Source organism: Orcinus orca, chromosome 2 (assembly GCF_937001465.1).
Source record: "Orcinus orca chromosome 2, mOrcOrc1.1, whole genome shotgun sequence".
NCBI classification, from domain to species: Eukaryota; Metazoa; Chordata; class Mammalia; order Artiodactyla; family Delphinidae; genus Orcinus; species Orcinus orca.
In genome coordinates this window covers 66,286,570-66,312,167 of record NC_064560.1, presented here as the reverse complement: position 1 = coordinate 66,312,167, position 25,598 = coordinate 66,286,570, and the positions used below count along the sequence as shown (strand labels likewise).

General features: G+C 42.0%; 1 protein-coding gene and 1 long non-coding RNA gene across 12 annotated transcripts in view; one reads left to right on the top strand and one right to left on the bottom strand.

Moving 5' to 3' along the window:
* Positions 1-25,598, top strand: part of AKAP13 (A-kinase anchoring protein 13) — a 343,183-nt gene that overhangs the window by 295,103 nt on the left and 22,482 nt on the right. For 8 of the 11 annotated variants that reach the window (XM_033414830.2, XM_049707005.1, XM_049707001.1 and 5 more), the window contains 9 exons: positions 12,723-12,790; positions 14,948-15,014; positions 18,442-18,577; positions 20,005-20,117; positions 20,701-20,853; positions 21,475-21,725; positions 24,035-24,160; positions 24,277-24,394; positions 25,257-25,505. In XM_033414830.2, the coding sequence (XP_033270721.1) occupies positions 12,723-12,790; positions 14,948-15,014; positions 18,442-18,577; positions 20,005-20,117; positions 20,701-20,853; positions 21,475-21,725; positions 24,035-24,160; positions 24,277-24,394; positions 25,257-25,505 (1,281 nt within the window). The remainder of the gene's footprint in view (positions 1-12,722; positions 12,791-14,947; positions 15,015-18,441; positions 18,578-20,004; positions 20,118-20,700; positions 20,854-21,474; positions 21,726-24,034; positions 24,161-24,276; positions 24,395-25,256; positions 25,506-25,598) is intronic. The other 3 variants (XM_049707006.1, XM_049707003.1, XM_049707002.1) reach the window with 2 other exon arrangements.
* On the bottom strand, positions 4,410-16,192 carry LOC125963712 (uncharacterized). Its single transcript, XR_007476102.1, has 2 exons — positions 15,893-16,192; positions 4,410-5,792 (listed from the first exon to the last, which is right to left on the bottom strand). It is a non-coding gene; the product is annotated as an uncharacterized LOC125963712 (long non-coding RNA).

Here is a 25,598-nt window from a genome sequence, read left to right as displayed (position 1 = left end):
GACTGGCAGCATGAAATTAATATTCAAGGAACTTCATCAGTACAGCACACTGAACACCTGCTTTCTGCTATAAAACGTAATTTTTAAATATGTATTTTCAATAAAATATATTTTTTAGAAAACTAATGCATAACTGAGCATGCAGAAAAGAAAATCCCCGAGCAGTATAGATTCTGTTCTTTCCATTAGGGACTTTTAATAACTCTCAACATCTTCTCTTGCCTGTGCATTTGCTAATGCTTCTTCATAGCCGTTTGCTTCCTTACATGGTATCTGGGTTTTTTTGTTTTGTAAGTTCAGCTTCAGCTTTATAAGTCATTTTTCCCTCCCGTGGGAACCTCTAGATTCCCTGTTTTGTCACAGTGACCCTGTGATGCAGCAGTTCTGCATTTGTTTCAGCTGGATCCCTCAGGGTTTCATCATTCCTAGATTGGGATTCCATTAAACCTCTAGAGAAGATTTCTTAACTCAGGGTTCCAGGAGATATGGATGGTGTAAATTTGGACCCTGGATTCATATGTGATACAGAATTCTCACTCAGGGTCCTGGGGAGGGCAGGTTTCCTTGCTGCTTCTGCAGGGCCAGTAGGTGGACTTTCTCCAGGCCCTTCAGCATGGCTGTTACAGTCTTTAGTTTAAAGCTGTTGGCTTTATTTAGGGGTCTCAGTCCCAGCTCCCACTATGTGCACTGAGACCACACATCCTCTCCCCAGTTGAGGGGGATGCTCTCTACTGCTCAGAGTACTACACAACCAAGGGGTGGGTTTGAAAAATAACTGACTAAAACTTCAAGAATGAAAGTAGTTCTTGAAGAATCTTCATGGAGATTTTCACATACTTCAGTGTTCTGTGTCCTCAGTGGATTGTTCTGATTTATATTTTTTATATATATATATATAAGAGAAAATGGCTTCCACTCTGTCCTCTGCTTCAGTAGGGGGAGAGCTGGGTGAATATTCTAGAAGATCTTGATGACTTCAGACTGGATTTATTTTTTACATTTAACTACCAGTAAGTATGCATTTAAGTTTCTTATCTTCAGTTACCTGAACTCTGCAAGGCACTGTGGTTCCTTCAAAAGCAGTTCATCAACAAATATTCATTGAGCAGCTGAATGTGCCAGGCACCTTTCTCTTGCTCTTTTTCTTAACACTGAATATATTTGACATGTAACATTGTGTAAACTTAAAGAATGCAGAGCATTAATTTGATGCATTTATATATTGTAATCTGATTGCCATTGTAGCCGTATTTAGCACCTCTATCACATCACATGATGATCCTTTCTTCTTAGTGGTTGGAATATGTAATTAGAGGCACCTTTCTCAAGTTGCTTATTACACAGTCGCTTATAAGAAGAGTTCTCGGGACTTCCCTGGTGGTGCAGTGGTTAAGAATCTGCCTGCCAATGCAGGGGACACGGGTTCAAGCCCTGGTCCGGGAAGATCCCACATGCCGCAGAGCAGCTGAGCCCGTGTGCCACAACTACTGAGCCTGTGCTCTAGAGCCCGTGAGCAACAACTACTGAAGCCCGCGTGCCTAGGGCCCATGCTCTGCAACAAGAGAAGCCACCACAGTGAGAAGCCCGCGCACCACAATGAAGAGTAGCCCGTTCGCCGCAACTAGAGAAAGCCCCGCACGCAGCAAAGACCCAGTGCAGCCAAAAAATAAATAAAGAAAGAAGAGTTCTCAAGGTATAATCCTTGGTACTTACTCGTTGCAGCATTATTCATATTGTGGAAAATTTTAAAGGAACTAAATGTCCAACAGTAAAATATAATTTATTCATCAGGTGGAATATTAGGCCAATAGTAAAAATAGAATAGATCAAAGGTCGGCAAGCTTTTTCTGTGAAGGAACTGATAGTAAGTACATTAGGCTCTGCAGACTATTAGGTGTCTGTGGTGACTACCCTACCCAGCTCTTGCAGCACAAAAGCAGCCATAGACAAGACATAAATGTGACTATGTTCCAATAAGTCTGTATTTACAAAACAGATGTGGGCTGACTTCGGCCCCCAGGCCACGGTTTGCCAGCCACTGGGATAGCTCTGCAAGTACAGACAGATTTCCAAGACATTTTGATAACTTGAGAGGCAATAAATAGAACTGTATGTATGATCCCAATTTATAGAAAGCAGATAAGTAAACAGTAATTGTTTATGTAGATGTATAAGAATATCTAAAAGGATATACACCAAACTGTTAACAATTTGTAAAAGAGGTTAGGAGAGGAGAGATTGAAGGGGACTAAGTTTTTATTTTATACTTTTGTGTTTGAATTTTTTAAGACTGTACTTAAATATTGTTCCTCTGAGTAAAAAAAAATGTAAACATCAGATCATTGGTAGTTTCAGAGGTTTTTCTGGTTGTCAGCTGGTCTCTGATGAAAGAGCAAAATATGTTGATGTTGTATGAAGAACTTAATGACAAAGAGCAAAATGATCTCTGGAAAGCAGTCAGCCTGACAGAAGACCTACGGAAATTGCTCTGTATAGCACCAGCATGAATAAGAAGCAGTATCGTTGATTCCACCAACTCTCAGTTCTGAGTTGTGAAGTGAAATATTATCAGAAGGTTTAGGGACAAAAGAGAGAGAAAATCTTGTTTGAGGACCCAAAGAATCCTTTTCTTTGTGCTATAGAGGACCATAGGTTTGTGGTTATAGTGAGTGGATGACTCTTTCCATGACTAGCTCCAGGTAACTTTTCAATTTAAATGCAGGCTGGAAAAAGTCTAATGTATGTCAGTGTATGAAACATCTTATCATTGTCATTGATTTTTGAGTATACATTGTTTCCAGGTTAAAAGAGTTGAATTATACTCTCCTTGACTGTATCGTTAGTCTGTGTTAGACTACAGTGACTACTGAACCTGCAACTGACATATGATTGATTTGTCAGGTAGCAAAAATACCCACTATGATGTAGGAGAACACACCTCTTTTAACCAGGCATCCTAAACCCAGTTTTGTTTTTTTCATACCTTTCCCTGTGAAACATAAATAGAAATTCTCTTTTATTGGACTCACTTCATGATGAAATACAGCTAGGGCACCTCAGACTGTTGAACCGCTTTATGCTGTCAGTATAGCTTGTGGCAGAACTCCCCCTGGAGAGGACACCTGGGGTACCTTTTGGAAACTTCTGTGGCCCAAGGATACCAGAGCAACCCATGGAGAATCACTTGTGTGGGGTCTGGTACTGATGAGGAAAAAACAGACTTAAGAGGTTTGAGGGGGCTTCCCTGGTGGCGCAGTGGTTGAGAGTCCGCCTGCCGATGCAGGGGACACAGGTTCGTGCCCCAGTCCAGGAAGATCCCACATGCCGCGGAGCGGCTGGCCCCGTGAGCCATGGCCGCTGAGCCTGCGCGTCTGGAGCCTGTGCTCCACAACGGGAGAGGCCACAACAGTGAGAGGCCCGCGTACCGCAAAAAAAAAAAAAAGAAAAAAAGAGGTTTGAGGGCTTCCCTGGTGGCGCAGTGGTTAAGAATCCGCCTGCCATTTCAGGGGACACGGGTTCAAGCCCTGGTCCAGGAAGATCCCACATGCCGCGGAGCAACTAAGCCCATGCACCACAACTAGTGAGCCCGCGCGCCTAGAGCCCCGTGCTCCGCAACAAGAGAAGGCATCACAATGAGAAGCCCACACACTGCAACGAAGAGTAGTCCCTGCTTGCCGCAACTAGAGGAAAGCCTGCACACAGCAACGAAGACCCAATGCAGCAAAAAATAAAATAAATTAATTAAAAAAAAAAAAGTTTTGAGACTTGTGGACTAAACTTCTCAGCCACACATCTGTGTAGTAATTAAATAGTTTGGTAGATAGGACAGTGGTTTTCAGAATGTTTTTTGTGGAACTGGTGTTTTGGAAGTTCCAGATTTTTGGATTTAAACTAATTTAAAACGTACTTAAAAATATACATGCTCAAAAGTGTAACCAAATTTTAACATCAGCATATTAACTGTAGCTGTCAGTCTACCTACTTGTTTGGATTTTTCCTTCCATCTCGAATTAATTGAAGAACGTAATATAATTGCAAGGCAAGCCATTTTTTTTAACTGCTAATATTTGTACTAGCTTATCTATGAAAATGAAGATATTCTCTATGTTATGTATGCAAAACTAAATACAGACATAAATTAGATGCTGAGGTAGTTATGTGAATTCCAAGTATAATATGCACCTGATTTCTCATTTTTGGATTCATCAAAACAAGTTCATTTTCTCTTTTATTGACTTCAAACGCAAATGTTAAAATTATAGTTCAAATATCTGTACTAAGTATTTTATGTATTTGATAGCACACAATATAACAATATTTTATGTAAGACGTTTTAAAAGTAGAAAATCAGTAAAATAGGTCGACTACTAGTTTTATGCTAACAGTGTTTATAATAAGTAGGATGGGGGTTTTTTGGTTTAATTCGTAATTTTTAATGTTAAGTCACCTCAGGTGTCTATTTCTTTTGGAAGCAGATTATTTCACTGAGTCCAGTGTGTCATCACAAGAGTCTTTTCTGTTTGGAGAATCAGTCTGGGGGAGGAAGTATAGTCATCATGTCCTCTGCCAGTGGTTCTTTGATTTATGGAAATCACTTGGTCAAACTGAAAATGTCACAAATTATCTTAGTTCTACCCGCTTAGCAAAACAAGGAAGAAAAGTTAATGTTTTTCAGTTTAAACTGAAAGAATCAAGGGACTTCCCTGAAGGTCCAGTGGTTAAGACTCTGTGCTTCCAGTGCAGGGGACATGGGTTCAATCCCTGGTTGGGGAACTAAGATCCCACATGCCGTGTGGTGTGGCCAAAAAAATTATTTTTAATAAAATTTAAAATAAATAAATAAATAAACTGAAAGAATCAGACAGCAAAAAGGAACTGTTTGATAGGGCCTGATTATTACTCTACTATGCACCTAAGGTGCAAACATACATTTTTAGTTTAAATACCACCCCACCTCAGAATCTTAGGGGCTACCTATCTCAACTGTACCTTTGCAGTCCGCTCCAGAGGTAATGTTGAAATAAGCTCGACATTTAGTGGTGGCATTAAGGTCTGTTTGTTGACAGGTTGCTGCCTGCCACATAAAAAAAGGGGAAAAAAAATCAAGGCTTGAAAGCAAAGGAACAACATGTAGTCATCTTCCCAAAGGAACAAAAGTAATGGGCTGGTTCTCTCCAGCTTCCTGAAGAACAGTGTCTGCAGTGCATGTTTGTGTGTGTGAAGCACCATCTGTAACCTTGGCAGGAAGTGGAAAATATGAGTAATTTGGGGACTCAGAATCTCTTTTCCCCCCTCCCTCCATCCCCTCTCATGTCCAGGATCTTCCCAGGGGTCTCAGGAAACATAGCATCCCTCCAGTTCATTTAACTCCCGGGAAACCCTTGTGCTCTTAGCCTCCCTTTTTTGGTTTAACATTAACCCTGTTTGCTGACCCTGGAGCCTCAGACCCCAAGTGGCTGCTCAGTCAGTTTTGACTCGTGGTTTAGAGAGATCAGCGCACGGTTCATCATGGTTATGTGTGACGATGGCTGATGTTGATCTTCGCCTGTCTCTCAAATGTCTTTATTCACTTTAATATATCTTTTTGCATGCAAATATTAAGAGATACAGCAGGATAGAATTTTTCAAACAAATCAGCATCTCTTCACCCCGGTAGAACACACCTGGAGCGGTCTGAAGTCAAGTCGTGGTGAAAGCTGAGTCCCTTAGGTGGAAATGGTCAGGATCACAAGATGCTAGAACTAGCAGGGAGCAGTAGCGAAGCCTCCCTGTAGCTCCCCTGAAGTCCGCTCCTGGAAAACAGACAAATGGTGGCAGCAGGGGCTGAAGCCCCTTGTCGGGACTGCTTCAGAGTAATTTAAGTTATGAGAAACTTGACAGGGTTGTGTGTGTGGTTGGTTGGTTTGTTTTAAACTCAGCCAAAACTCTACCCTTATTTTAGGATTTCAGTGACTTTAATGGAGAAAGGAGAAGAGCGTCTTTCCAGTTCTCACTTCTTGTAGTTATGTAAAGCTTCCCTTGAATAATCAGCTGTTCTTTCCAGCTGCCACAGATAATTTGGTCTTTGGAATGCTTGGTGTGGAGTCTTTCAGAGTATGGAATTCGTTCTGTTCGGGGTTTTTTGGAGATTGCCAGTGGTTCTGTTTTGTTTGCTTTAAACAGATGTAAAATGATATTGAGATTATTGTGGATTTATTTTCTGTTGTGTTAGCAGCTTCTGAGTACTTTTGTGGTAGGTTGGTTCTCTTGATTAAAAAAATAAACAAGTAGACCAGCTGCAATCTAAGTAGGAAACATAAGAGTTTAGAATGTGTGTGACAGTTGGATTCAGCTTTAGATTTTATCCGGGAAGACAGCTCTCTAGATAGGCAGTTTTCTTGTATTTAGAATTCATTGCTTAGATAGTAAAATACATATAACTGATTAAGGAAAAGAAGTTCGTTTAGGGAAAAGGAAGGTGAAAGAGCCTGAGCAATAAAGTCAATTCTTATTCAAACAGAGCAGTTTCATTTTGGTTTTTGTTTGTTTGTTTACCAGTGTTCTTCTGAAAACTGCTGCTAGGTGAGCACTTCAGCTAAGATGATTTGGGTCATTTGTGGCTTTCCTCTTGTCCTGTACATCAGCATTGTGGTTATTACACTAACTACCAAGAATATCTTACAAGGCTTTTGTATCTACACTCTGTCAGTCCAGACCAGGCAGTGTCTCACACTCCCCAAAGAATTTAAACAAGAAGTTGTGGAAATAATTTTGGAGCGTGTATTTCTAAATTGTTGGTATTTAAATGGTTTTTTGTTGTTCTGTTTGAGTTATCTTGGTTAGGGTTGATACAATAGGAAGCAGTTGCACCTTTCTCTCCTTAAAGTTAAAAAACTCTCCAACGTTTATCCTTAAGAAGGGTCAGAGAATTTTCCCCAGATGGATTTTGCTGCTCAGACCTGTCTCTAGGAGGAGCTCTTCAGCACATCGCCCACTGGACTGAAGTGGCAGAAGAGCCCTTCCTTCAGGTCCCCAACACAACTCAAGGTGAATCCTTCCCTTAACAGGGAGGCCTGGAAAATGCCATGCTGTAATTTCAATTTGGCATGGCCACTCCTCTTACCCTTCTTAATGCTGATTTTCTTAAGCCAGTCTCTCTAACGGGTTGTTTGATTTTTCTGCTGAAAGAGAGTGTATAGTATATAACAGTTCACCAAAGATCTGGTGGCAGAGGTTAAAAAAAAATGCAGCAACAAATAGATGATAGCTCCCAGTCATGTGGGTTTTCCTTCATATCCTTTTTTTTGATGCCTCCTTGTAGCAAGAAAAGAAGTTGAAGGCTGGGCTGTTTGCTTTTAAAGTTCAGAGGAGTCTAATTAAGGGTCAGCTCTGTTCCCATAAACCACTGTACCAAGACCTTTTTGAAGAACTTTATAGAATGAAAGTATATTGCTTACTGCTATCAGGAAATCTTTTTGAAAAATAAATAAAAGGCCAAATAATTCTTTGATCTCCCTAACAACATGGTATAGTCTGTGGCAGAGAGCTTGAAAGTGTATTAGATTTGTCTTCGATTCTTAAGTTCTCAGTAATTGTCTGTTTTCCAAAACAGAGGTTTTAACCACATGACTTTGGCTGATGTCAGTGGGGCGGAAGTTTCTAAACCACCCACGTATACCACTAAAACCATTGCCATGAACTGAGTCCAGGACAGCCTGCTGACAAGTAGAGTAGTTTCCAAGTAGGTACTTGAGTAAGTTAAGCAGACATCTATGCAAACTGTTTATCTCTAAGACTTGTGACGACGTTAATGAAGTATATTAAAATTTTCAGCTGGGTTGTGGGTTTGGGGACATGTCTCAGTTAACTAAAGTGGATTTGTATGAAAATTTGTTTACCAGAAGTGCATTTTAAATATTACTTCTGCTTTTATGATTCATCAATTGCAGTTGTCTTTTAAATCTCAAACACTGGCCTGAGAACTTGAATATTGCCAAAGTCTGTTTAAAAGTGATTGTACCTTTCCCATTGTTTAATTCTCTATAGGGTGATGGAACTGATGGGGAGGAAAGAAACAGGAAGAATGCAACTTGAAAGCAAGTTCTGTCCACGGTGTACTAGTTGGTCATTTTTGTAGATCAGAATTAGTGGCAAGTTCTCAAGCAAATCCACCACCCTGTGTTGCCCATCCATGCCTAAAATATCGATTTTCATTACAGCAAAGGAGAAAATACTGTTTTTTAGCTGGAATATAAGATAATAAAATCTAATTGAAAATTGTTTTATATTTGTTTTAAAAGATAAGCAAATGCAGGGAACTTTGAAGGAATTAGAATTTGGGTTTTAAAAAAGAACACACTAATATAAAATAGTGCATGGATAACATAACCAACACCTATGTGCCCATTACTCAAGATGAAAAAAAAGTAACATTTTGTCATATTACTTTAGATTATTTTTCAGTTTTGAAGAAATAAACCATTATAGTTAAGGTTGAATTCCCCTGTTTCCCTGCCTAATCCCATTCCTCTTCCTTCCTCCCCAAGACAAACACTATCATGAATTCAGTGTGTATGAAGCCAGTGTTTTATAACTATCTTATATATAAATAATATTAAAAATGTTTTTTTTGTTTTTAGTTTATTTAAGTGGTACCATACAGTGTATCTCATTCTGTAACTTGCTTTATTCTCCTCAGCATCATATTTGGGGGATCCAAACAGGGTATTGAAACACATGGATCTAGATTATTGACTTCTAACTCTTATATGGTATTTCAGTTTTGAATATATCAAATCTGTTCCACTACTAAGTCATTTGGGTTATTTCCAATTTCTGTCTGTTACAGTGCCGCGGGGAACATCCTTAATTGTACTTGTGTGTATCACCATGCTATACCAAGAAGGGAATTGCTGATTCATTGTGTGAGCACGTTTTTACCTTTACTAGATGTTGCCAAATTACTTTCCAAAATGGATGTACCGTCCATCGGCAGATGATGCGAGCTCCTGCATCACCATATCCTCACCAGTACCTAGAACTGGCAGACTTTTATTTTGGCCAATCTGGTTGGATGTGAAATGATATTTCTATGTTGTTTGAGCTTGCATTTCTCTAATTTCTAGAGAGCTTGAGCACCATTTTGTGTTTTTTGTGAATTGCCTGTTCATAGTCTTTGTATTGTTTTTCTGTTTGGTTCTTTGTCTTATTGTTTTATGAGGAGTTTTAAACATTTTTAAGATGGTGTTGTTGGATATGGCACTACCTTTAATTCCATTTCAAAATGTGGGCTTTTTTTGTCCATGATAGGAATTCATTAGTTTTCCTCATATTCTTATCACCCATGTTTTAAAGTATATTTTGTTTAAGTAAAATGGAGTGAAGAAGAGGTTCTCCTAGGGTACCTAGGCAAGACTCGAGAGGGTAAGGAAGAATGGGATTAAAGAAGATGTATATGAAAGACAGAGGGAAAAGATAGGGAGGGGAGCTGGAAAGCCTGTGCATGAGAAAGAGATGATGGATCAATAAGACCACTCCGTGGTCCCAGGCATCTGTGTAGCAGGGGAGGGGAGACATGTACCCTGAGTAAGGATAGTGGGGCCGATACGGGGGGGAAAACACGTTCTGTCTTACTAGAAGATGAATATAGATATTTGCCTTAACTACTTTGTTATACTTCATGCTGTGGGTCTAGCAGCTTGGAGCTCACCTGCCCACCCCTCTCCCTCCTTCAGACATCTAGTGCTTACTGTGGGCCTGAGGCTGAGGCTAGGGATATAAAATTTAGAAAGACAGAGTTAGACTCCCTCCAGGAGTTTTCTGCCCAGTGGAAGAGTATGGCCATCACAGTACAGTACTATAACAGAGGCAAGCATGGAATTCCAGAAGCATAGAGGTGGGGAGTCTTATCTTCCCTGCGAGAGTCAGAGCTGAGTCCTGCCAACCTAGTCATGGAAGGAACAGAGGGAAAGGGACACAAGTACAGGAAACAGTTTGTTCAGAGCTCAGAGGTGTGACAGAACATGGCAAGGGGCTAGAAATGTATACAGCACGTGATGGGCCATGTCAAGCTAAGTAAGAAGTTTGGGCTTTATCCTAAAGATGATGGGGAGCCATTAAAAAAGTTTCTGAGAAGTGAGAGGCAAAAAGTTTTGAATACAAATCAATCAAGGCAAACGGTCCAGCCCACCTGTTGCCTCTTTGAGTCTTTCTGGAAGACCATTGGCTAGTGGGGCTTAAAGTCTTTAGCCAAAGTTCACCAAGTCTAGATCCTGGAATATGAATTACATTGCCTGATGTATAGAAGGGCATAACAGCATTGGCATCTCAGAGTTATGTGGATTTCTATTTGTGATTCTGCTTTTTTCTCTGAGTAGTAAGACGATTTCTTTATCAAAATGTATCCTTATTTTCAAGTAGCAGAGAACTAGACAATTTAATGAGGGCCAGTGGTTTCCGGTCCTTGAGAAAAATATCCTCAAAATGTTTCCTTTTGCTGATTAGAATGAGTCACTCCCCAGGGGTCTCTTTCTGCAGAGCCTTCCTTGTGCCCAGAAAGGGATGTTGCTGAGAAACCCTGGCATTAATATTCAATGATACATAACCCTTTTTTAGCTGCTGACTTCTGGAACAGTTTCACTTCCTATGTGGAAATGGTCATGATCCCAAACAGTAGGAATTGCAGGGAGCATCCATATAGCTCCCTTGCAGTCTTCTCCCGGAGAAGAAAACAATGGAAATAAGAATAGAGCTGTGACTGAGATAAAGCCTTCCAGGTTTTTTCCTCTTGTTGATTCCCTGAGTGAGCCTTTCCCAGGAGAGTCTCTCCTCATGCTGCCGTTGGTAAATGGATGTCTCTTCTGATTGTTTAACATCAGAAAAATGACCAGACAGTGAATTTCCCTTGGGGTGGAGCTAGAAGAGCTTAGCTAGATAGAAGGCTTGGTAGGCCTGAGAGTAAAAGGCCCAGAATACTTCACCCCACCCCACTTCCAGACAAGTTCCCGCTCTGAGCCATCCTGTCAACAAAAGTAGAGTTGCTCCCTATCGCCTCTTTTAAGTGGAACTTTCCCTAACCATGCTCTGAAGGATGGGTCTGTCCTAGTGATAATTCAGATGACTAAGTTGAAAACTCTTCTGCAACATGAACCTTATAGAACAATCTAGTGGATTTACTTGGAAAATTATCTCTTTCTTCAAGAGATGTAGCATAAGGAGTCTTATAGGATCACAGAGAAAAGGAACTTGGGGGAAGATGTGGTACTTCCTTTCATTTTATAGGTCTGAGGAAACTGAGGCCTCTAGAGAAGGAACTTGCATAGGGTAACATTAACTAATTAGGAGAGCCAGGACCTAAATCACATTTAGTGTGATGGTGGTTCTTCTAGTACTCCTTTTAGTGTTGATAAGATATTTGACATACTGTAATCTAGGTTGTGTCAGGGCACTTGGCTTTTGGATAAAATAGACATAAGATCTCCAACAGATGTTTGAGTAGGTGGCATGAGCCAGGCATTATGCTAGGGAGAGCTAATTAAGGATTCGGCAGTAAATGAAGGGACCTTACCCTAGAGGAGCGCTCAGTGGAGGAGAAAACCATAAGATTATCCAACGCATTGTGACTGGTGGTGTTAGGGAAGAGACCTGTGAACCCAGTAGGCATTGAGGAAGGAATGGGGAAAAACGTCTGGGATTCTGGCAGTCTCCATTCTAGTATCCTCGTAATCCGTACGTAGGAACCAGGAGAGCATCCTGGCCCATGATTCGTGGGTTACCATAGGCAGTACCCGTGGTGCTTCCCAAATCAGGGTGTGAAGTGTTGCCTGATGGGTGGTATGTGTTGATTTTCTCAGGCAGTCCTTCCCTGGAGAGATGCTTATCATGGGGTGTCCCCACAGACAGCTCTTGTATTTGTTTTACTTCACCTCTGGCCTCCTGGCACCATTCTTATGACATCATAGAAGCAGTACAAGCTGAAGATGACCCTATTGTGAGGCACAGAGGGTGGGGTTCTTACATCAGTGGCCCTTGTGGGCCAAGGAGTGAGAAGTAAGAGTTGAAATAAACTCGTGTCCTTGCAGGATTATGGGCTGTGCTTCATCTTGCGGTAAATCTCTGTTCATCATTCAAGAAGTCTCCCACTTTCTCTTGAGTCAGGGCTCCCAGAGGTGCTTTAGGGTGGTTCTGATGACCTTTCTTCTGCAGCTGTTGACTCGCTCGGGGTGTTGCAAAAAGTTCAGGGTAGTTAGGTTTGCAAGTCGAAGGTCATAAACAGGTAGATTTTCAGATTCACATTCCACCTTTGACACAGCCATTACAGATTTCACAGCCCCTGTTAAGGGGCTGTATTTATGTATTATTTGTGGGTGTTACTCAAGGTATATGTAAATGTCTATATATGTAAATACATACCATTTATGTCTTTATTTGTGACTTAGACCTACATATTGACAGCAGATGCTTTCACTTTTAGTTTTGTAGCCTCTCAGCTTCCTGCCCGAGAAGTTTCAGATTTCTAGTTTTTATTAATCAGAAATCACATCTGCTCTTGTTTCCCCTCCTCCAAATGACATCGCATGCCTGCTTCCTAGAAGAGGGCTGCAATCTGTAATTTCGGCTAGTCACGTTCTGACGTGTGAGCGACTTCACCTGGCAGTCTGTCGGTTGCTGTGGCAATGGAAAATCAGTCTGGGGGATCTGTTTGCTGTGTATTAATGTCACCTGCGGTTTTGCTCTCTTTTCAGATTGTGGTGCTTTTGTCCACAAAGGCTGTAGAGAATGTCTGGCCTCCTGTGCAAAGGTCAAAATGAAGGTAAGACATTTCTGGCTAAACCAATAAAATCTTCAGAGTTGGGAGATTTGGGGTTGTAGTTTTTGTTTATTTTCATCATTTTGATGAAATGACTACTTTGAGACTCAAATAACCAAAAATGATTTTTCTCTTCTTAACACACTCGGGAATTTGTGGCTTTTGGAAGGTAAAATGCTTTCAGAACTGCTCCATGTTAAATGCACATTTCTCTGTGATTTTAATGTGTGTCGCCGTTGAAGTGGTTTTCTTCTTAACTGTGTCTGCAGACCTCCTCTGCCTTTCACACGCCTGGCTTCCTTCTTCAGGACCATGAGGGCAGCAGGTGGAAATCAGGGGCTCTGACATGCTGATGGGCTGGGGAGTGTCAGGGTTAAACGGGCCTGTGTGGCAGCACTTTTCTCCACAGGCTTGTGTGGATCACATGACAGGAGCAGGAAGTGTGTGATGGTACGTGCTCTGAGTATGCAGCTGTGTGGTAACAGGCACTGCATATCAGAGCCCTTAAGGAAGAGTATGGGGCTGGGGGCAGATGGGCGTTTAGGCGGCCTGTGTGGTTTTCAGTGTTGTAGTCACTCATGAATGTCTTTGTTCCTTGTCAGAAGAGTGCTCTCCAGCTCCATCTACACAAATGCTCAGCATGCTGTGTGCTTCCAGTAACCAAACGCATTTATCTAGTGCAGTGGCCTCCAACTGGAGTGTGCATTAGAATCACCTTGGGGGCTTGTTATAAGACGACACTGGGCCCACTCCCAGAGTTTCCAATTTGGCGGGTGGGGAGGGGCCAGGAACTTGCCTTTCTAATAAGTTCCCAGATGATGCTAATACTGCTAGTCTGAGGACCACACTTGGAGAAGCACTGAACTCTAGTGTAAAGATGACAGACCTCTGTACCCCAGATCTTATTCAGTCCATGGACATAAATTTTGTTTGGCTGATGGAGTAATTTTTTTTATTTGAGTTAGTGTATCTATTGAAAAATCGTATTTCACACCAATTTGGATTTCTGATTTCTCCTGAAGAGATGGAAGATCTCACAGCCCTGGTATTTCCCCTTACCCAGCATTCCCAATTCCCACCTTGCTCTTTTTCTTTTTTTTCCATAGTACTTACCACCTTCTTAGGGTCTACTTAACACACTGTATGTATTATTGTATTACATTTACTTTTTATGATCTGTACCTTCCCCCCACTAGAATGTAAGCACTAAACTTGCCAGGCAGTCTGAAGTCAGGACTGTTTGATCCATCGATAGCTCCTAAGCACGTAGAACAGTATCTGGCCTGTAGTTCCTTAAATGTTAGAGAGGTGGGTGGTGGGTGGTAATCCACTGGGGCTGAGTGGCTGCCGCCTCCTCTAGACAAGATGTACAAGCCCCAGACTGCCACTCCCCCCCTCCTCCAACTCTCCTCTGTCCTTTGTTACCTGCCTGACCCCACAGGCATTTGAGTTTGTGATCTCTGGTAAGACTGCTGTTACTGTGAATGTGCTATAGAGAAGAAGAATGATAGGGATACAGCATATCCCATAGAAAAGAATGTAACCTGAAAGGGGGAGTTTCATTTTAAATGGACCCTTTTTCACTAATGATTTATCTCAGACTAATTGCTTCAGTCTGTAATTTCTCACAGTGTCTCTGTTCCATGCTACAACAAAGGTCTTAAAATTAGCACTTTACCTAAGAATTATTTTACACCTTATAAATGCGAGTCACTGGAGAAATAGAAACGAAAAGGGCACAGATGCCGCTCTTAAAGGAGCCAGCATTCTGGTGGGGAAGATGGACAAGCAGACGATGACCATAAGTAAGGAAAAAGCTAGGCGGGGGCACATGCAGGATCCTGAGGGGTGCCAGTCCCTGCCTCGGGTGAGGAGAAGAAAGAAGCTAACAGACGGCTCTACCAAGGAGGGATTATCTTCAAATAGAAGAATGCCATGCCTGTGATGGTGAAGAGAGCATTCCAGGCAGAAGAGACGGCATTTGCAGGATCAGAGCGCTTGGCGGGTTCAGAGGAGAGCCAGAGTGGGTGGCTGTAGCTAGGCCTAGGGTGCTGGGGACCGTTGGCAGGAACAGAGCGGGGAAGTAGGAGCAGAAACTTGAAACTTGACAGAAGATAAATTGTAAATGCAGTGTTCACTCAGGCTTTCTTTTCCTTTCAGCAGCCCAAAGGGAGCCTTCAAGCACATGACACATCTTCGCTGCCCACGGTCATTATGAGAAACAAGTGTAAGTAGCTCAGCCCACCTCTCATGATTCCTTTTCGCCTCTCTGGTTCAGGACTTACCCATACTTCTGTAGTATTTATTTGTTATTCTTAAGCAAGATTTGAATACCTATTTTGAATACTTAGAGAAGGCTGCAGTTTCATTGACCAAAAGCTTACCATTCTACCATCAAACTCTCTGGAAGGTTCTAGAATAGTGTGTGTCTTAGCTTAAAAGGCAGCACCTTAGCCCTGTGTGTCTTGAAATTTCTCTTGCGTGAGTCGACAGTGAAACTTGCTTTTAGCAGCGTTACAGTTGCATCAAATGAGATCTTGCTTCTTAAACTTCCTGACAAACTGTGGAGTTACGAAAATAGTTCTTTTTTTCCCCAAGGACTTCAGTGGTACACAAATTGGGTAACTCACACCTCTCCCATTCACATCAACCTGTCTTCTCCAGTCTGTGCAAAGCTTCACTTTGGTTTTACTTAATATTTTCCCCTTTTCATTCTTCATTCCCTATCTCATTCCTTTCCCTTCCTCAGCACGCACTGCAGTATATTTAATGTAAACCTCTCTGATCTGCCGTATCTTTAGACGTATGTGTACCTCTGGAAATATCACTTATGATTTTGTGCGTTAAATTTAAATTAGATGATATGACTTGCTTATCCATTCTGCTGGGTTTTTTTCCACTCAATATGGTTTTGAGATCTATGCGTGTTACTATATGTAAGCTGTTGTCTCAGATCGCTGCATGTGTTCTTTCATAAATATATACCACATTTTAATTATCAGTTCCCCCAAAGACAGTTGTCTGAGTTGTTTCCAACTCCTGCCATAAAGATGCAGTAATGAATATCACCTAAATTTGCTCTATGGGAGCCCATGTGAAACTTACCCTCAGGCCGTGTTTTCAAAGTGTAGATCCTGGATCAATTAGGAGTGCCAATTCTTGGGCCCTACCCAGACCTACTACCTCAGAGATTCCAGAGGCGGAGCCCAGTGATCTGTGTTTTAGTAGCTGCTCCAGGTGATGGTGATGCACACACTCGAGCTTGAGGACCACTGCTCTGTGCCCGACGGCTCTGAGTGCTTCCAGATGGCCCTGGAATGGCTGTAGAGACTGTGCCACCAGGAGGGTGTGGAGTCCCTTTAGCTAGAAGTCCAATTATTGCCCGTCTTTGCATGTGGATTCCTAGAAGAAAAGTTGTGCCAGACTGTCACCCACTTTAACCAGTGATCCAACCCATTCCAACACCTTTTACAAGTCTAATCTTCCTTAAACTTTTGTTCTGTGACATTATCCCTTATTTCAGAAACCTTTTTTTTCTTTCAAATCAGATAAAATAGCATTTTTCCCAAAAAATACCTATTATGTCTGACCCCCACGTGTATTCTTATTCCCGTTTTCCCCTTTTGATTCCTGAGGTAACGTAGCGGTAAGAGTACAGCTTGTGGATTCAAGTTGGATGGGTTTGAGTCCCAGCATCCCACTTAACAGCCGTGTAACCTCGGACATTTACTAAATCCCCTGTACGTCATTTTCCTCCTCTGTGAAAGGATGGTAATAGTATCAGCCGGTGGTCATCGGGTTTAAGTGAGATCACACCAATGAAGTACTTGGTGAGAGGCCTCCTTCAGTGTTTGCTTTCACCACTACCATCACCATCACAAATAAGGATGCTGAGGCTCAGAGAGTAGTTAGCAACTTCCCTGAGTGCAGTGGATTGGTTTCAACAAGGGAAAGTTGTTGTTTGCACCCCCCTACGCTGCCTTTTAGATGCAGGTTGTTCTTTATAATTTTCAGGGCTCTGCATGACGTGACATCGTTCTGCTTCTCAGGCCGTTTCACTGATCCCTTATATACACCCCTCTACTTACTTCCTCTTCTGCTTGTTATCTCCCTTTCACATTAATAGAGTGTTTCTGCCTTCCTTCATGCAGTTCTCCTCATCAGAATGTCCTCTTTTTCTGCTGACTTACCCACATCCTACTGTTCTTCAAGAACCGGTGTTTCTTCCTCCATCAGATTTTATCTGCTCAGCAGCTTCCCTTCTGAGACACTGAGGATGTGCTCCAGGCTCTTGAACACTTGAGCATGTTCTCTTCCCTGCCAGTTGCCCTTCTTCCCTGTTGCTGTGGGACCCACATCTCCTAGTTTCCTGTGTGCTTCCTGCAGGAAGGGTCTGGTCGTGTTATAGGGTAGCATGTTTCTGGTGTTTATTATATCACCTTCTTCTAAATAGAATTTGAATTGGAAATTAATGGTTTTATTAATTTTATTAAGTCAGAAACATCCTGTAATACTGTGAAGCCATAACAACTGCCCCAGTCTTATTTCCTTCAGCTCCTGATGCTCCTGGGGATGGACAGGTAATGCAGCAGTTTAGTTAGCTACCAAGGAGAAATAATTTGCTACCCAGATGGCAGTGTGACTACTTTTGCATGAAATTAGACCTCCAGTTTCTTCTTTGGTCAAGTTCAAGAGAAATATGCAGGATGAGGACAAATTAGCTATGTGACATCAAACACATGTTGCATTTTCCTCATCTGTAAATTAAAGGAATTGGTCAAAACCTGTGTTCTCAGACATTGTACAGAAGAGTCTCTTGGGGAGCTGGTAAATGTGTAGGCTCCCAGGTCCCACCCGCACAGAACGAGGAGGGCTGGGAATTTGCATGTCTAACCAGCCCCTGACACGTTTCTTGGTAGGTCCTCCCAAAGAACACCAGCCTCAGTTATCTCTGAGGCTCCTTTTATCCTTAAAATTCTTTCGGTCTCCTTTTCTCTTACTTTGAATTAGTTTAAATTTTTAAATATATGATACTTTCACACGATTCTTTATCCTCATTGCCTCATTGCCATCACACCCCACAGGTAAACCACTTTTCTTAGTTTTATATTTATCTTCCTTAAGTTTCTTTATTAAAATAAAGCAAATACCAATTTGGATTATTAATTATGTTTTTAAAACATAAAAGGTAGTCTGTTGTGCACTTTATTCTGCACCTTGATTTTTTTCCCCCTTAATGTGTTATCTGCCGATCTGTGTAAGTTCATGGAGAGTGTCCTCATTTTTTTTAAAAGCTTCATAGTATTCCCATGTAGGCTGTACCATGATTTATTAACTGATCTTCTTTTGATACTCATTTTGCTTTTACCAAACTTTGCATTGAATAACTTTGGACATACGTCATTTCAAATATAAACAAGTAAATCTTGTAGAATAAACATATCCTAAATGGAATTACTGGGTCAAAGATATAGGCATTTACCGTTTCAACAGCTATTGCCAAGTTGTCTTCCATAGGGTTTTTGTACCTATTTACACTCCCAGGGTAAATCTCTTTTAAAGCAGTTTGTTTCTATTTGGCATTCATCAGGTGAGTCAGTGCTGGTGGGCATGTGTCGGTGATACTTCATTTGGTGTCCTTTTCTTCTTTACAGCCTCCCAGCCCAAGGAGCGCCCTCGGTCTGCAGTCCTCCTGGCCGATGAAACCACTGCCGTCCCCATGTTTGCTAACAGACGGTCCCAGCAGAGTGTGTCGCTCTCCAAAAGTGTCTCCATTCAGAACATTGCTGGGTGAGTGGGAATGTAAAGCTAGCACAGTTGACATCTAGGTGACAGAGCATAATAATTTATACCATTTGACAGAAAGATTGTTTTAGAAAGAAATGTATAACGTAATGGGTTAGTGCTACAGATGAGTGGGGTGAGGATTACACTTTGATGCACCATCATGATCGCCATTTTGTAGCAAGGATCCCCTTTAAACACCATTTTTAGGCTAGTTGTCCTCTGCTTTTATACATGATCAGCCCTGCTTTTAAAGAACCTGCCTTCTAAAAGGATGATTTTCAGATCAAAATAAGAAGTGGGAATCGGAAAAAAGATTTAATTCTGAATGTTTGGTTTCAATCACTTGTATTTTCATATGTCTGTTGGTCTTTTCTGTTGGGCAGATGAACCTGGCGGGAGGGGGTAACTTTGTTTTGTTTCGCTTTTTGCTTTTCTTTTCTTTTTTTAACTCGCCTCTTGACTCTTAAGTCATGGGAGTGAATAATGGGCCAGGTACGACAGTAGGTTCCCCGTCCCTCATCTGCACTGAGTTCCTTTTGTGGTCCCTCCAGAAGTTGCTGTGGCCCCTGATTGTTCAGCCCTCGGCTGTCTGTAATTAGCACAGGGCCGATTACGATGTTGCTGGCTGTTTGGGGCAAGATGCCTGCCTTCCCATCCAGTAAAGAAGTCATCTCAAATGTAGGACTCAAAACATCTCTTGCAGCTCTCTTAACCTAGGCTGGAGGAAAATTCCCAACTGAAGGATGCAAATTTCCTTTTGTCTGTGTTTCCTATAACCTCTGTGCTGGCTAATGTTTCCTCCTCCTTAAAAACAAAAAGTTTCAGGTATTTTTATATTGTTTTGTCTTTCTGTTGTAATTAACCAAAGGCTTTCTTTTCCAAGTTCTTATGTTATCCAAATGAGTTTATATTATGACTTTGAAAAGTTGGCCTTTAAATCAAATTGAGTTTTAAATGACTCTGGCTTACTTTTGTGTTGTACCACAAACATCATCTTCTGGGTGCCTAATGTGCTAGCTGGTGAGTTGGGGTCAAGAAAGGTTCGAAGAATATGGTTTAATATAAGTGCTTGGTCTATAGTTATTTAGGGAACGCAGGGAAAAAGTGTAGTGGTTAGACATGAGTTTCCAACAGAAAAATTTCTTATATAATGTGTATGCAGTTTGAAGGAAGAGCATTCTCCTTGCTACCTATTGTTAAAAAAACCCAAGGCTCAAAAAGTTCATACTTGCAGTGATGTTAAATGCCTCCAACCTTCCTTAATAGTTTGTGTTGCATATTGCTGGGTACCTGCCATAAGTAATTTGTCTTCCATCATTGTAGTACTTGCAGCCAGCTGTCATTTTATAGTTCTTCAGATCTTCACTTAAGACCGGAAACTATGGCTTCTCAGAATGTATCTGACAGTATGTGTTTCCTTTTTCCCACAGAGTTGGCAATGATGAGAACATATCAAACACCTGGAAATTCCTGTCTCATTCAACAGACTCACTAAATAAAATCAGCAAGGTCAATGAGTCAACAGAGTCCCTTACTGATGAGGGTAAGGGGAAGCCACGGCGTGTATTGTGTGCGTCTGCAGAGACTTTGTGCCATCTCCTAGAATGCAAGCACTAACGCATCTCCTGCCTCTTCCTTACTCCTGTGAAACTTCTCTGGACTGTCTGTAAAGCATCACATGCTTTATAATGAGTTGGTAAACCCACTTATCCTGTTGTTAGATGGTTGTCCACTGAAGGATGTCATTGATTTTAATGTGGTCAGACTCTGGTTCAAACGCTTCTTCTTCCCCTAGACTTTCGTACACGTTCAGTTCTAGCTCTCTTGGCACAGCTGTAAGCCTACTCTCTTAAACAAGTAAAGTCACCAGGACCCTGATATGTCTTAATTACCTTTGATTTATGTGACATTTATCACCCTTAACCGAAGTCTTTAATATAGAGTATGTCACTCCAGAACAGAAAATGATCTTTTCTAATAGAATATATATTCTAATGACATCCCTGTATTAGTGTAGAGTGTTTACGTCTCATAAAATTATCCCCATGAGGAACGTCCAGCAGAGGTTTTTTTTTTTAGAGGTCACAGACGCAGGATTCTGATATTGATTTTTTTTGTATTTTGAGGAGTAGGTACAGACCTGAATGAAGGGCAGCTAATGGGAGACTTTGAGATTGAGTCCAAACAGCTGGAAGCAGAATCCTGGAGTCAGATAGTGGACAGCAAGTTTCTGAAACAGCAAAAGAAAGATGTGGTCAAACGGCAAGAAGTGATTTATGGTGAGACTCTTCATGTGCTCTGCTAATATTTGATTTGCATTGTCTGGCATTGTTTATGAGGGGAGTTATTGGGCTATATCAAGTCAATTTTCAAGTATGTAGCATCTCAAAGATTTTCTTTTGAAAACTTTGAGGTATAGAGACATCTTACTTCTCTCCTTTACTCTCTCTGTAAAATTATATTCTTTAATTTTATTGGACATTTTATTTAATATGAGTGCTTATTTATGCAATAGTCCTAAAAAGAGATCTCTTGTGACAGTACAGTTTAATTCCTCAGCTACAGTAGAAACCAGACTAAACACAAGTCATTTCTGGGAAATAGGAACGTAGTAAATTATGAAAGGTCTTGAATCCCAGTGAAGACCACTTTGGAAACCACCACTTAAGAGTGATGGAATCCAGTACACCTGTCAGAAAATAACGTGAGGTCCCGTGAGAAATCGAGGAATACGATGAAAACACTTTAGGGAAAAGACAGCTGTTGACTCAGTTTTAAAGTTTAAATTGGGCCGTAAATAGCCTTAAGACAAAATTGGGCTCTTAGTAGCAGCAGACACACTTTGCAGGAGAATCCTCAAGGAGAGCATTCCTGACCACTGAGCCTTGTCCCTCCCCCAGAGCTGATGCAGACGGAGTTCCACCACCTCCGCACACTCAAGATCATGAGCGACGTGTACAGCCGGGGCATGACGGCCGACCTGCTCTTTGAGCAGCAGATGGTGGAGAAGCTCTTCCCCTGTTTGGATGAGCTGATCAGTATCCATAGCCAGTTCCTTCAGAGGATCCTGGAGCGGAAGAAGGACTCTCTGGTGGATAAAAGTGAAAAGAATTTTCTCATCAAGAGGATTGGGGATGTGCTTGTGCACCAGGTGAGCAGCGGGCTGGTGCCTGGTGCCTCTCACACGCACTGGGGGCCCCGTAGCCGTGCGTTCACGTCCCGGCTGGACTGCTCACGATCTCTGTGAGCTTAGGCAAGTGGTTGCATCTCTCCGACCCTCAGTTTCTTTTTCTGTAATTGAGGACAGTAGATTTTCTCTTTTAATGCTATTTTAAAATTTAAGAGGTAATGTATATATAAAGTACCCAGCATACATGGTAGAGATGCAGTAAAAGCCAGTTTTTCTTCCTCAGAGTCTGTACCAACATCAGAGATACTATAGTTTAAGAGATCAAAAAATATTTTTTGGAAGTCTCAACTTCAACCTGTGCCTCAAATCAAAAGGCTCATTTATCTAAAAACCACCTGAGACTAAAAACTTGACTAAGAAACCATCTGTAAAATAATTCATAAAGTATTTCTTGCTAATATTTTCATCAAGGTATGGTATGGTTTCAATCCTACGTCAAAAGCAATTTAGCTAAAAATTGTTTTGATACTTTCAGATGTATATGTCATAGGCAGTTTCTAAATGTTTCTTTTTTAACACATTCTTTTTGAAAGAAGAATAATGCTAGTATAACCTTTATAGGCAGAGGGGCATCGCATCACATGTGACTAGCTCTTTCTCACCGGCAAGTCTCTGCCTCATTGTGGAAGCAGAGGCTTACTTGCTGGAACATTTGCCTGAGAATTGGAAATATTGTCCTTTCGTTGTATGCTTGAGTCTGTACCCCTCGCCCTATTAATTCATTGGTGCCTTCATTCATTCATTTTTCAAGTATTTACTGGGGATTTACTCAATACCATGTGGAACCACAAAGGTAAGTATAATGTAGACCTCTGCTTCATGGAACTCATGTTCTAGGAGTGAAGGATAGGCACGTCGTGAAGTAAATGCAGATGCAGTGTAGTGAATGCGTTCACACTGGTGGTCAGGGCATCAAAGTGGGCACGGTCAGCTCTGCAAGGGAGGACCCTTCCTCCCCAAATATCCTCCTCCTGTCATTTTCCATGTTTCTCCCTCTGCCCCTCCTCTCCACCCTCAGACCTGCACTGGTACTTCCTCTGACCTTGTAGCTCCTTGTATTTGTGCATGTCCTCTAGTAGGATGTTAGCCCCATGGTGTCCAGTTGTTGCTTCTGAGCGCCAGTGCCAGAGTCACCCTTTTAGGGCACTTGCTTTGTGATGGGAGCTGATCACTTAAAAATCTCCTGCCTCAGCTTCTCTGTTGGTAAAGGGGAAAAGGAAAGGCTACCCTGAAAGTTGTTTCAAGTTTTGGGGTAAGGATCAAGTTGTTCCAGAGATTGTTAGTCCAGCGGGAATTGATGCTTAGCACGTGTCTTGTGGACCACATACAGAAACTCAGCGGTTACCCCATAATGAACGTAGCTTCAGATGAACGGTTGAGATTGCACACGCTTGGAAACGATGTAAGGGCCAAGCAGAATTGTTAGGCCTGCTGGCCTGAGGTAAGTAGGATAAACAGGTCCCTAGGTAATGACGGCCGTTTCTGATGCCTTTCTAACTTATCAGGATGACTTCTTTGAGACTGCTACCTCATGAGAGACTTCTAGTGAGTCTCTCTGTTTTATTACTGTGTTATGACAAATGGGAGTTAAAACACATGTTGCATTTCTTATGTGCACAGTGCATAGATATTTCTGTGTTTACTATTTTTTAAATATATGTAACAGCTTTATTGAAATATAATTCATATGCCATGTGATCCACGCATTTAAAGTGCACAGTTCAGTGGTTTTCAGTATATCCGTGACTCTTGTGCAGCCATCGCCACGGTCCGTTGTAGAACGTTTTTATCATCATCACCCCCACCAACTTCCCCAGCCCTAGGCAACCACTCATCTACTTTCTCTGTGGGTTTGCCTATTCTGCACATTTTATATAAATGAAATAAAGCAGTATGTTGTCCTTTGTGATTGGCTTTTTTCATTCATACATTATCCATTTATCCTCTGATGAACACGTGGGTTATTTCCACTCTGGGGCTGTTGTGAATAATGCTGCTATGAACATTCATATACAGGTTTTTGTGTGGACATATGTTTTTATGTCTAGGAGTGGAATTGCTGGGTCGTATGGTAACTCTATTTAACTTTTTGAGGAACTGCTAAACTGTTTTCCAAAGCTCCTGTACCATTTTAATCTTTTAATCTTTGGGGGGAAGTTATGAGGAAGCTCTCTTGGGTTTCACAAGTAAACTGGAAACTTTGGACAAAATGGTAATAGGAGTTTAGCACCCTGAGTTATGGCATAACCTCTGTTCTCTTTCCTCTGCAGTTTTCAGGAGAGAACGCAGAACGCTTAAAGAAGACATATGGCAAGTTTTGTGGGCAGCACAACCAGTCTGTAAACTACTTCAAAGACCTCTATACCAAGGATAAGCGTTTTCAGGCCTTTGTGAAGGTATTGATGTGAAACGGTGGGGATTTCCATGTTGTCCAGAGCATTGTGTCACTGTCAGTTTTAGCTCGAGCCTTCTCCCTTGGGTAGTTCCTGACACTTAGTTTACTTCCTTGCAGAAGAAGATGAGCAGTTCAGTCGTACGGAGGCTTGGAATCCCCGAGTGTATATTGCTTGTAACCCAACGAATCACCAAATATCCGGTTTTGTTCCAAAGAATATTGCAATGTACCAAAGGTGCGTCTCTCTCTGGACTCGGTCTTGTTTGCCAGTGGACTGTTCCAGTCTGTCCAACAGCACTGGAGACCCCGTAGAAGAACTCTTTTATGTCGAGAAGGTCTAAAAGAGAGCCTGTGTTTTATCTTAAAGACAGTTTTCTTGAGTGAAAACATAAAGTGTTATATCAGCAGACTTAGTGTGAATGAGAGCAAGAAGGGAAGGAACCACTTAGTGATCCCAACGAGAGTTCAGTGACCTGAGCAACTTGTCACTTGTCCCTAGACTGGGAGGCGATTCTCACCTGCAAGTGCTAGAATCACTGCTTTTTCTCGTTTAATCACTACTTAGTAGTTTCTCTCTTAGCTAATCCTGCTCCTGGGCAGTTACATTAAGGATTAGGTAAAGCAAAGACGTAAATAAAAAACTCATTGCTCCTCTCCCTCCCTAAAAATGGTGGGTTCCTTCCACTTTAGAACGTGGCACATAATTGCATGTCATCTGTATCATTGAAACATCTAACTTGATTTAAACTATGACAGAGCAAGGGGTAGGCACGTGCCCTTCGACGTGTTGGCTTTGCTCTGCCAGCATGCCCACAGAGGGAAGACAGTGATGTGGAGCAAGAAGGCAGGGTCCTGGGGCTCCCCTGGTGGCGCAGTGGTTGGGAGTCCGCCTGCCGATGCAGGGGATGCGGGTTCGTGCCCCGGTCCGGGAAGATCCCACATGCCGCGGAGCGGCTGGGCCCATGAGCCATGGCCGCTGAGCCCGCGCAGCGGGAGATGCCACAACGGTGAGAGGCCCGCCTACCTCAAAACAAAAAAAAAGAAGGCAGGGTGCCCCTCCTTCTGCCCAGTAGAGACAGTTATTCTTTCCTTCTCAGACAGTGAAGTGGAACAGGAAGATCTAGCTCAGTCCCTGGGCCTGGTGAAGGGTGTGATTGGAGCTGTGGACAGCAAAGTGGCGAGTTATGAAAAGAAGGTCCGTCTCAATGAGATTTATACAAAGACAGATAGCAAGTCGATCATGAGAATGAAGAGTGGTCAGATGTTTGCCAAGGAGGATCTGAAGCGGAAGAAGCTCGTGCGGGACGGGAGCGTGTTTCTGAAGAGCACAACAGGGAGGTTGAAAGGTGAGGCTCACTCTCGTCAGCGTCTAAGCGTGTGCCAGAGGTCAGCGGGCAGAATCCAGATGTCACCAGGTTGTTCCCAGGGACCCATGTCCA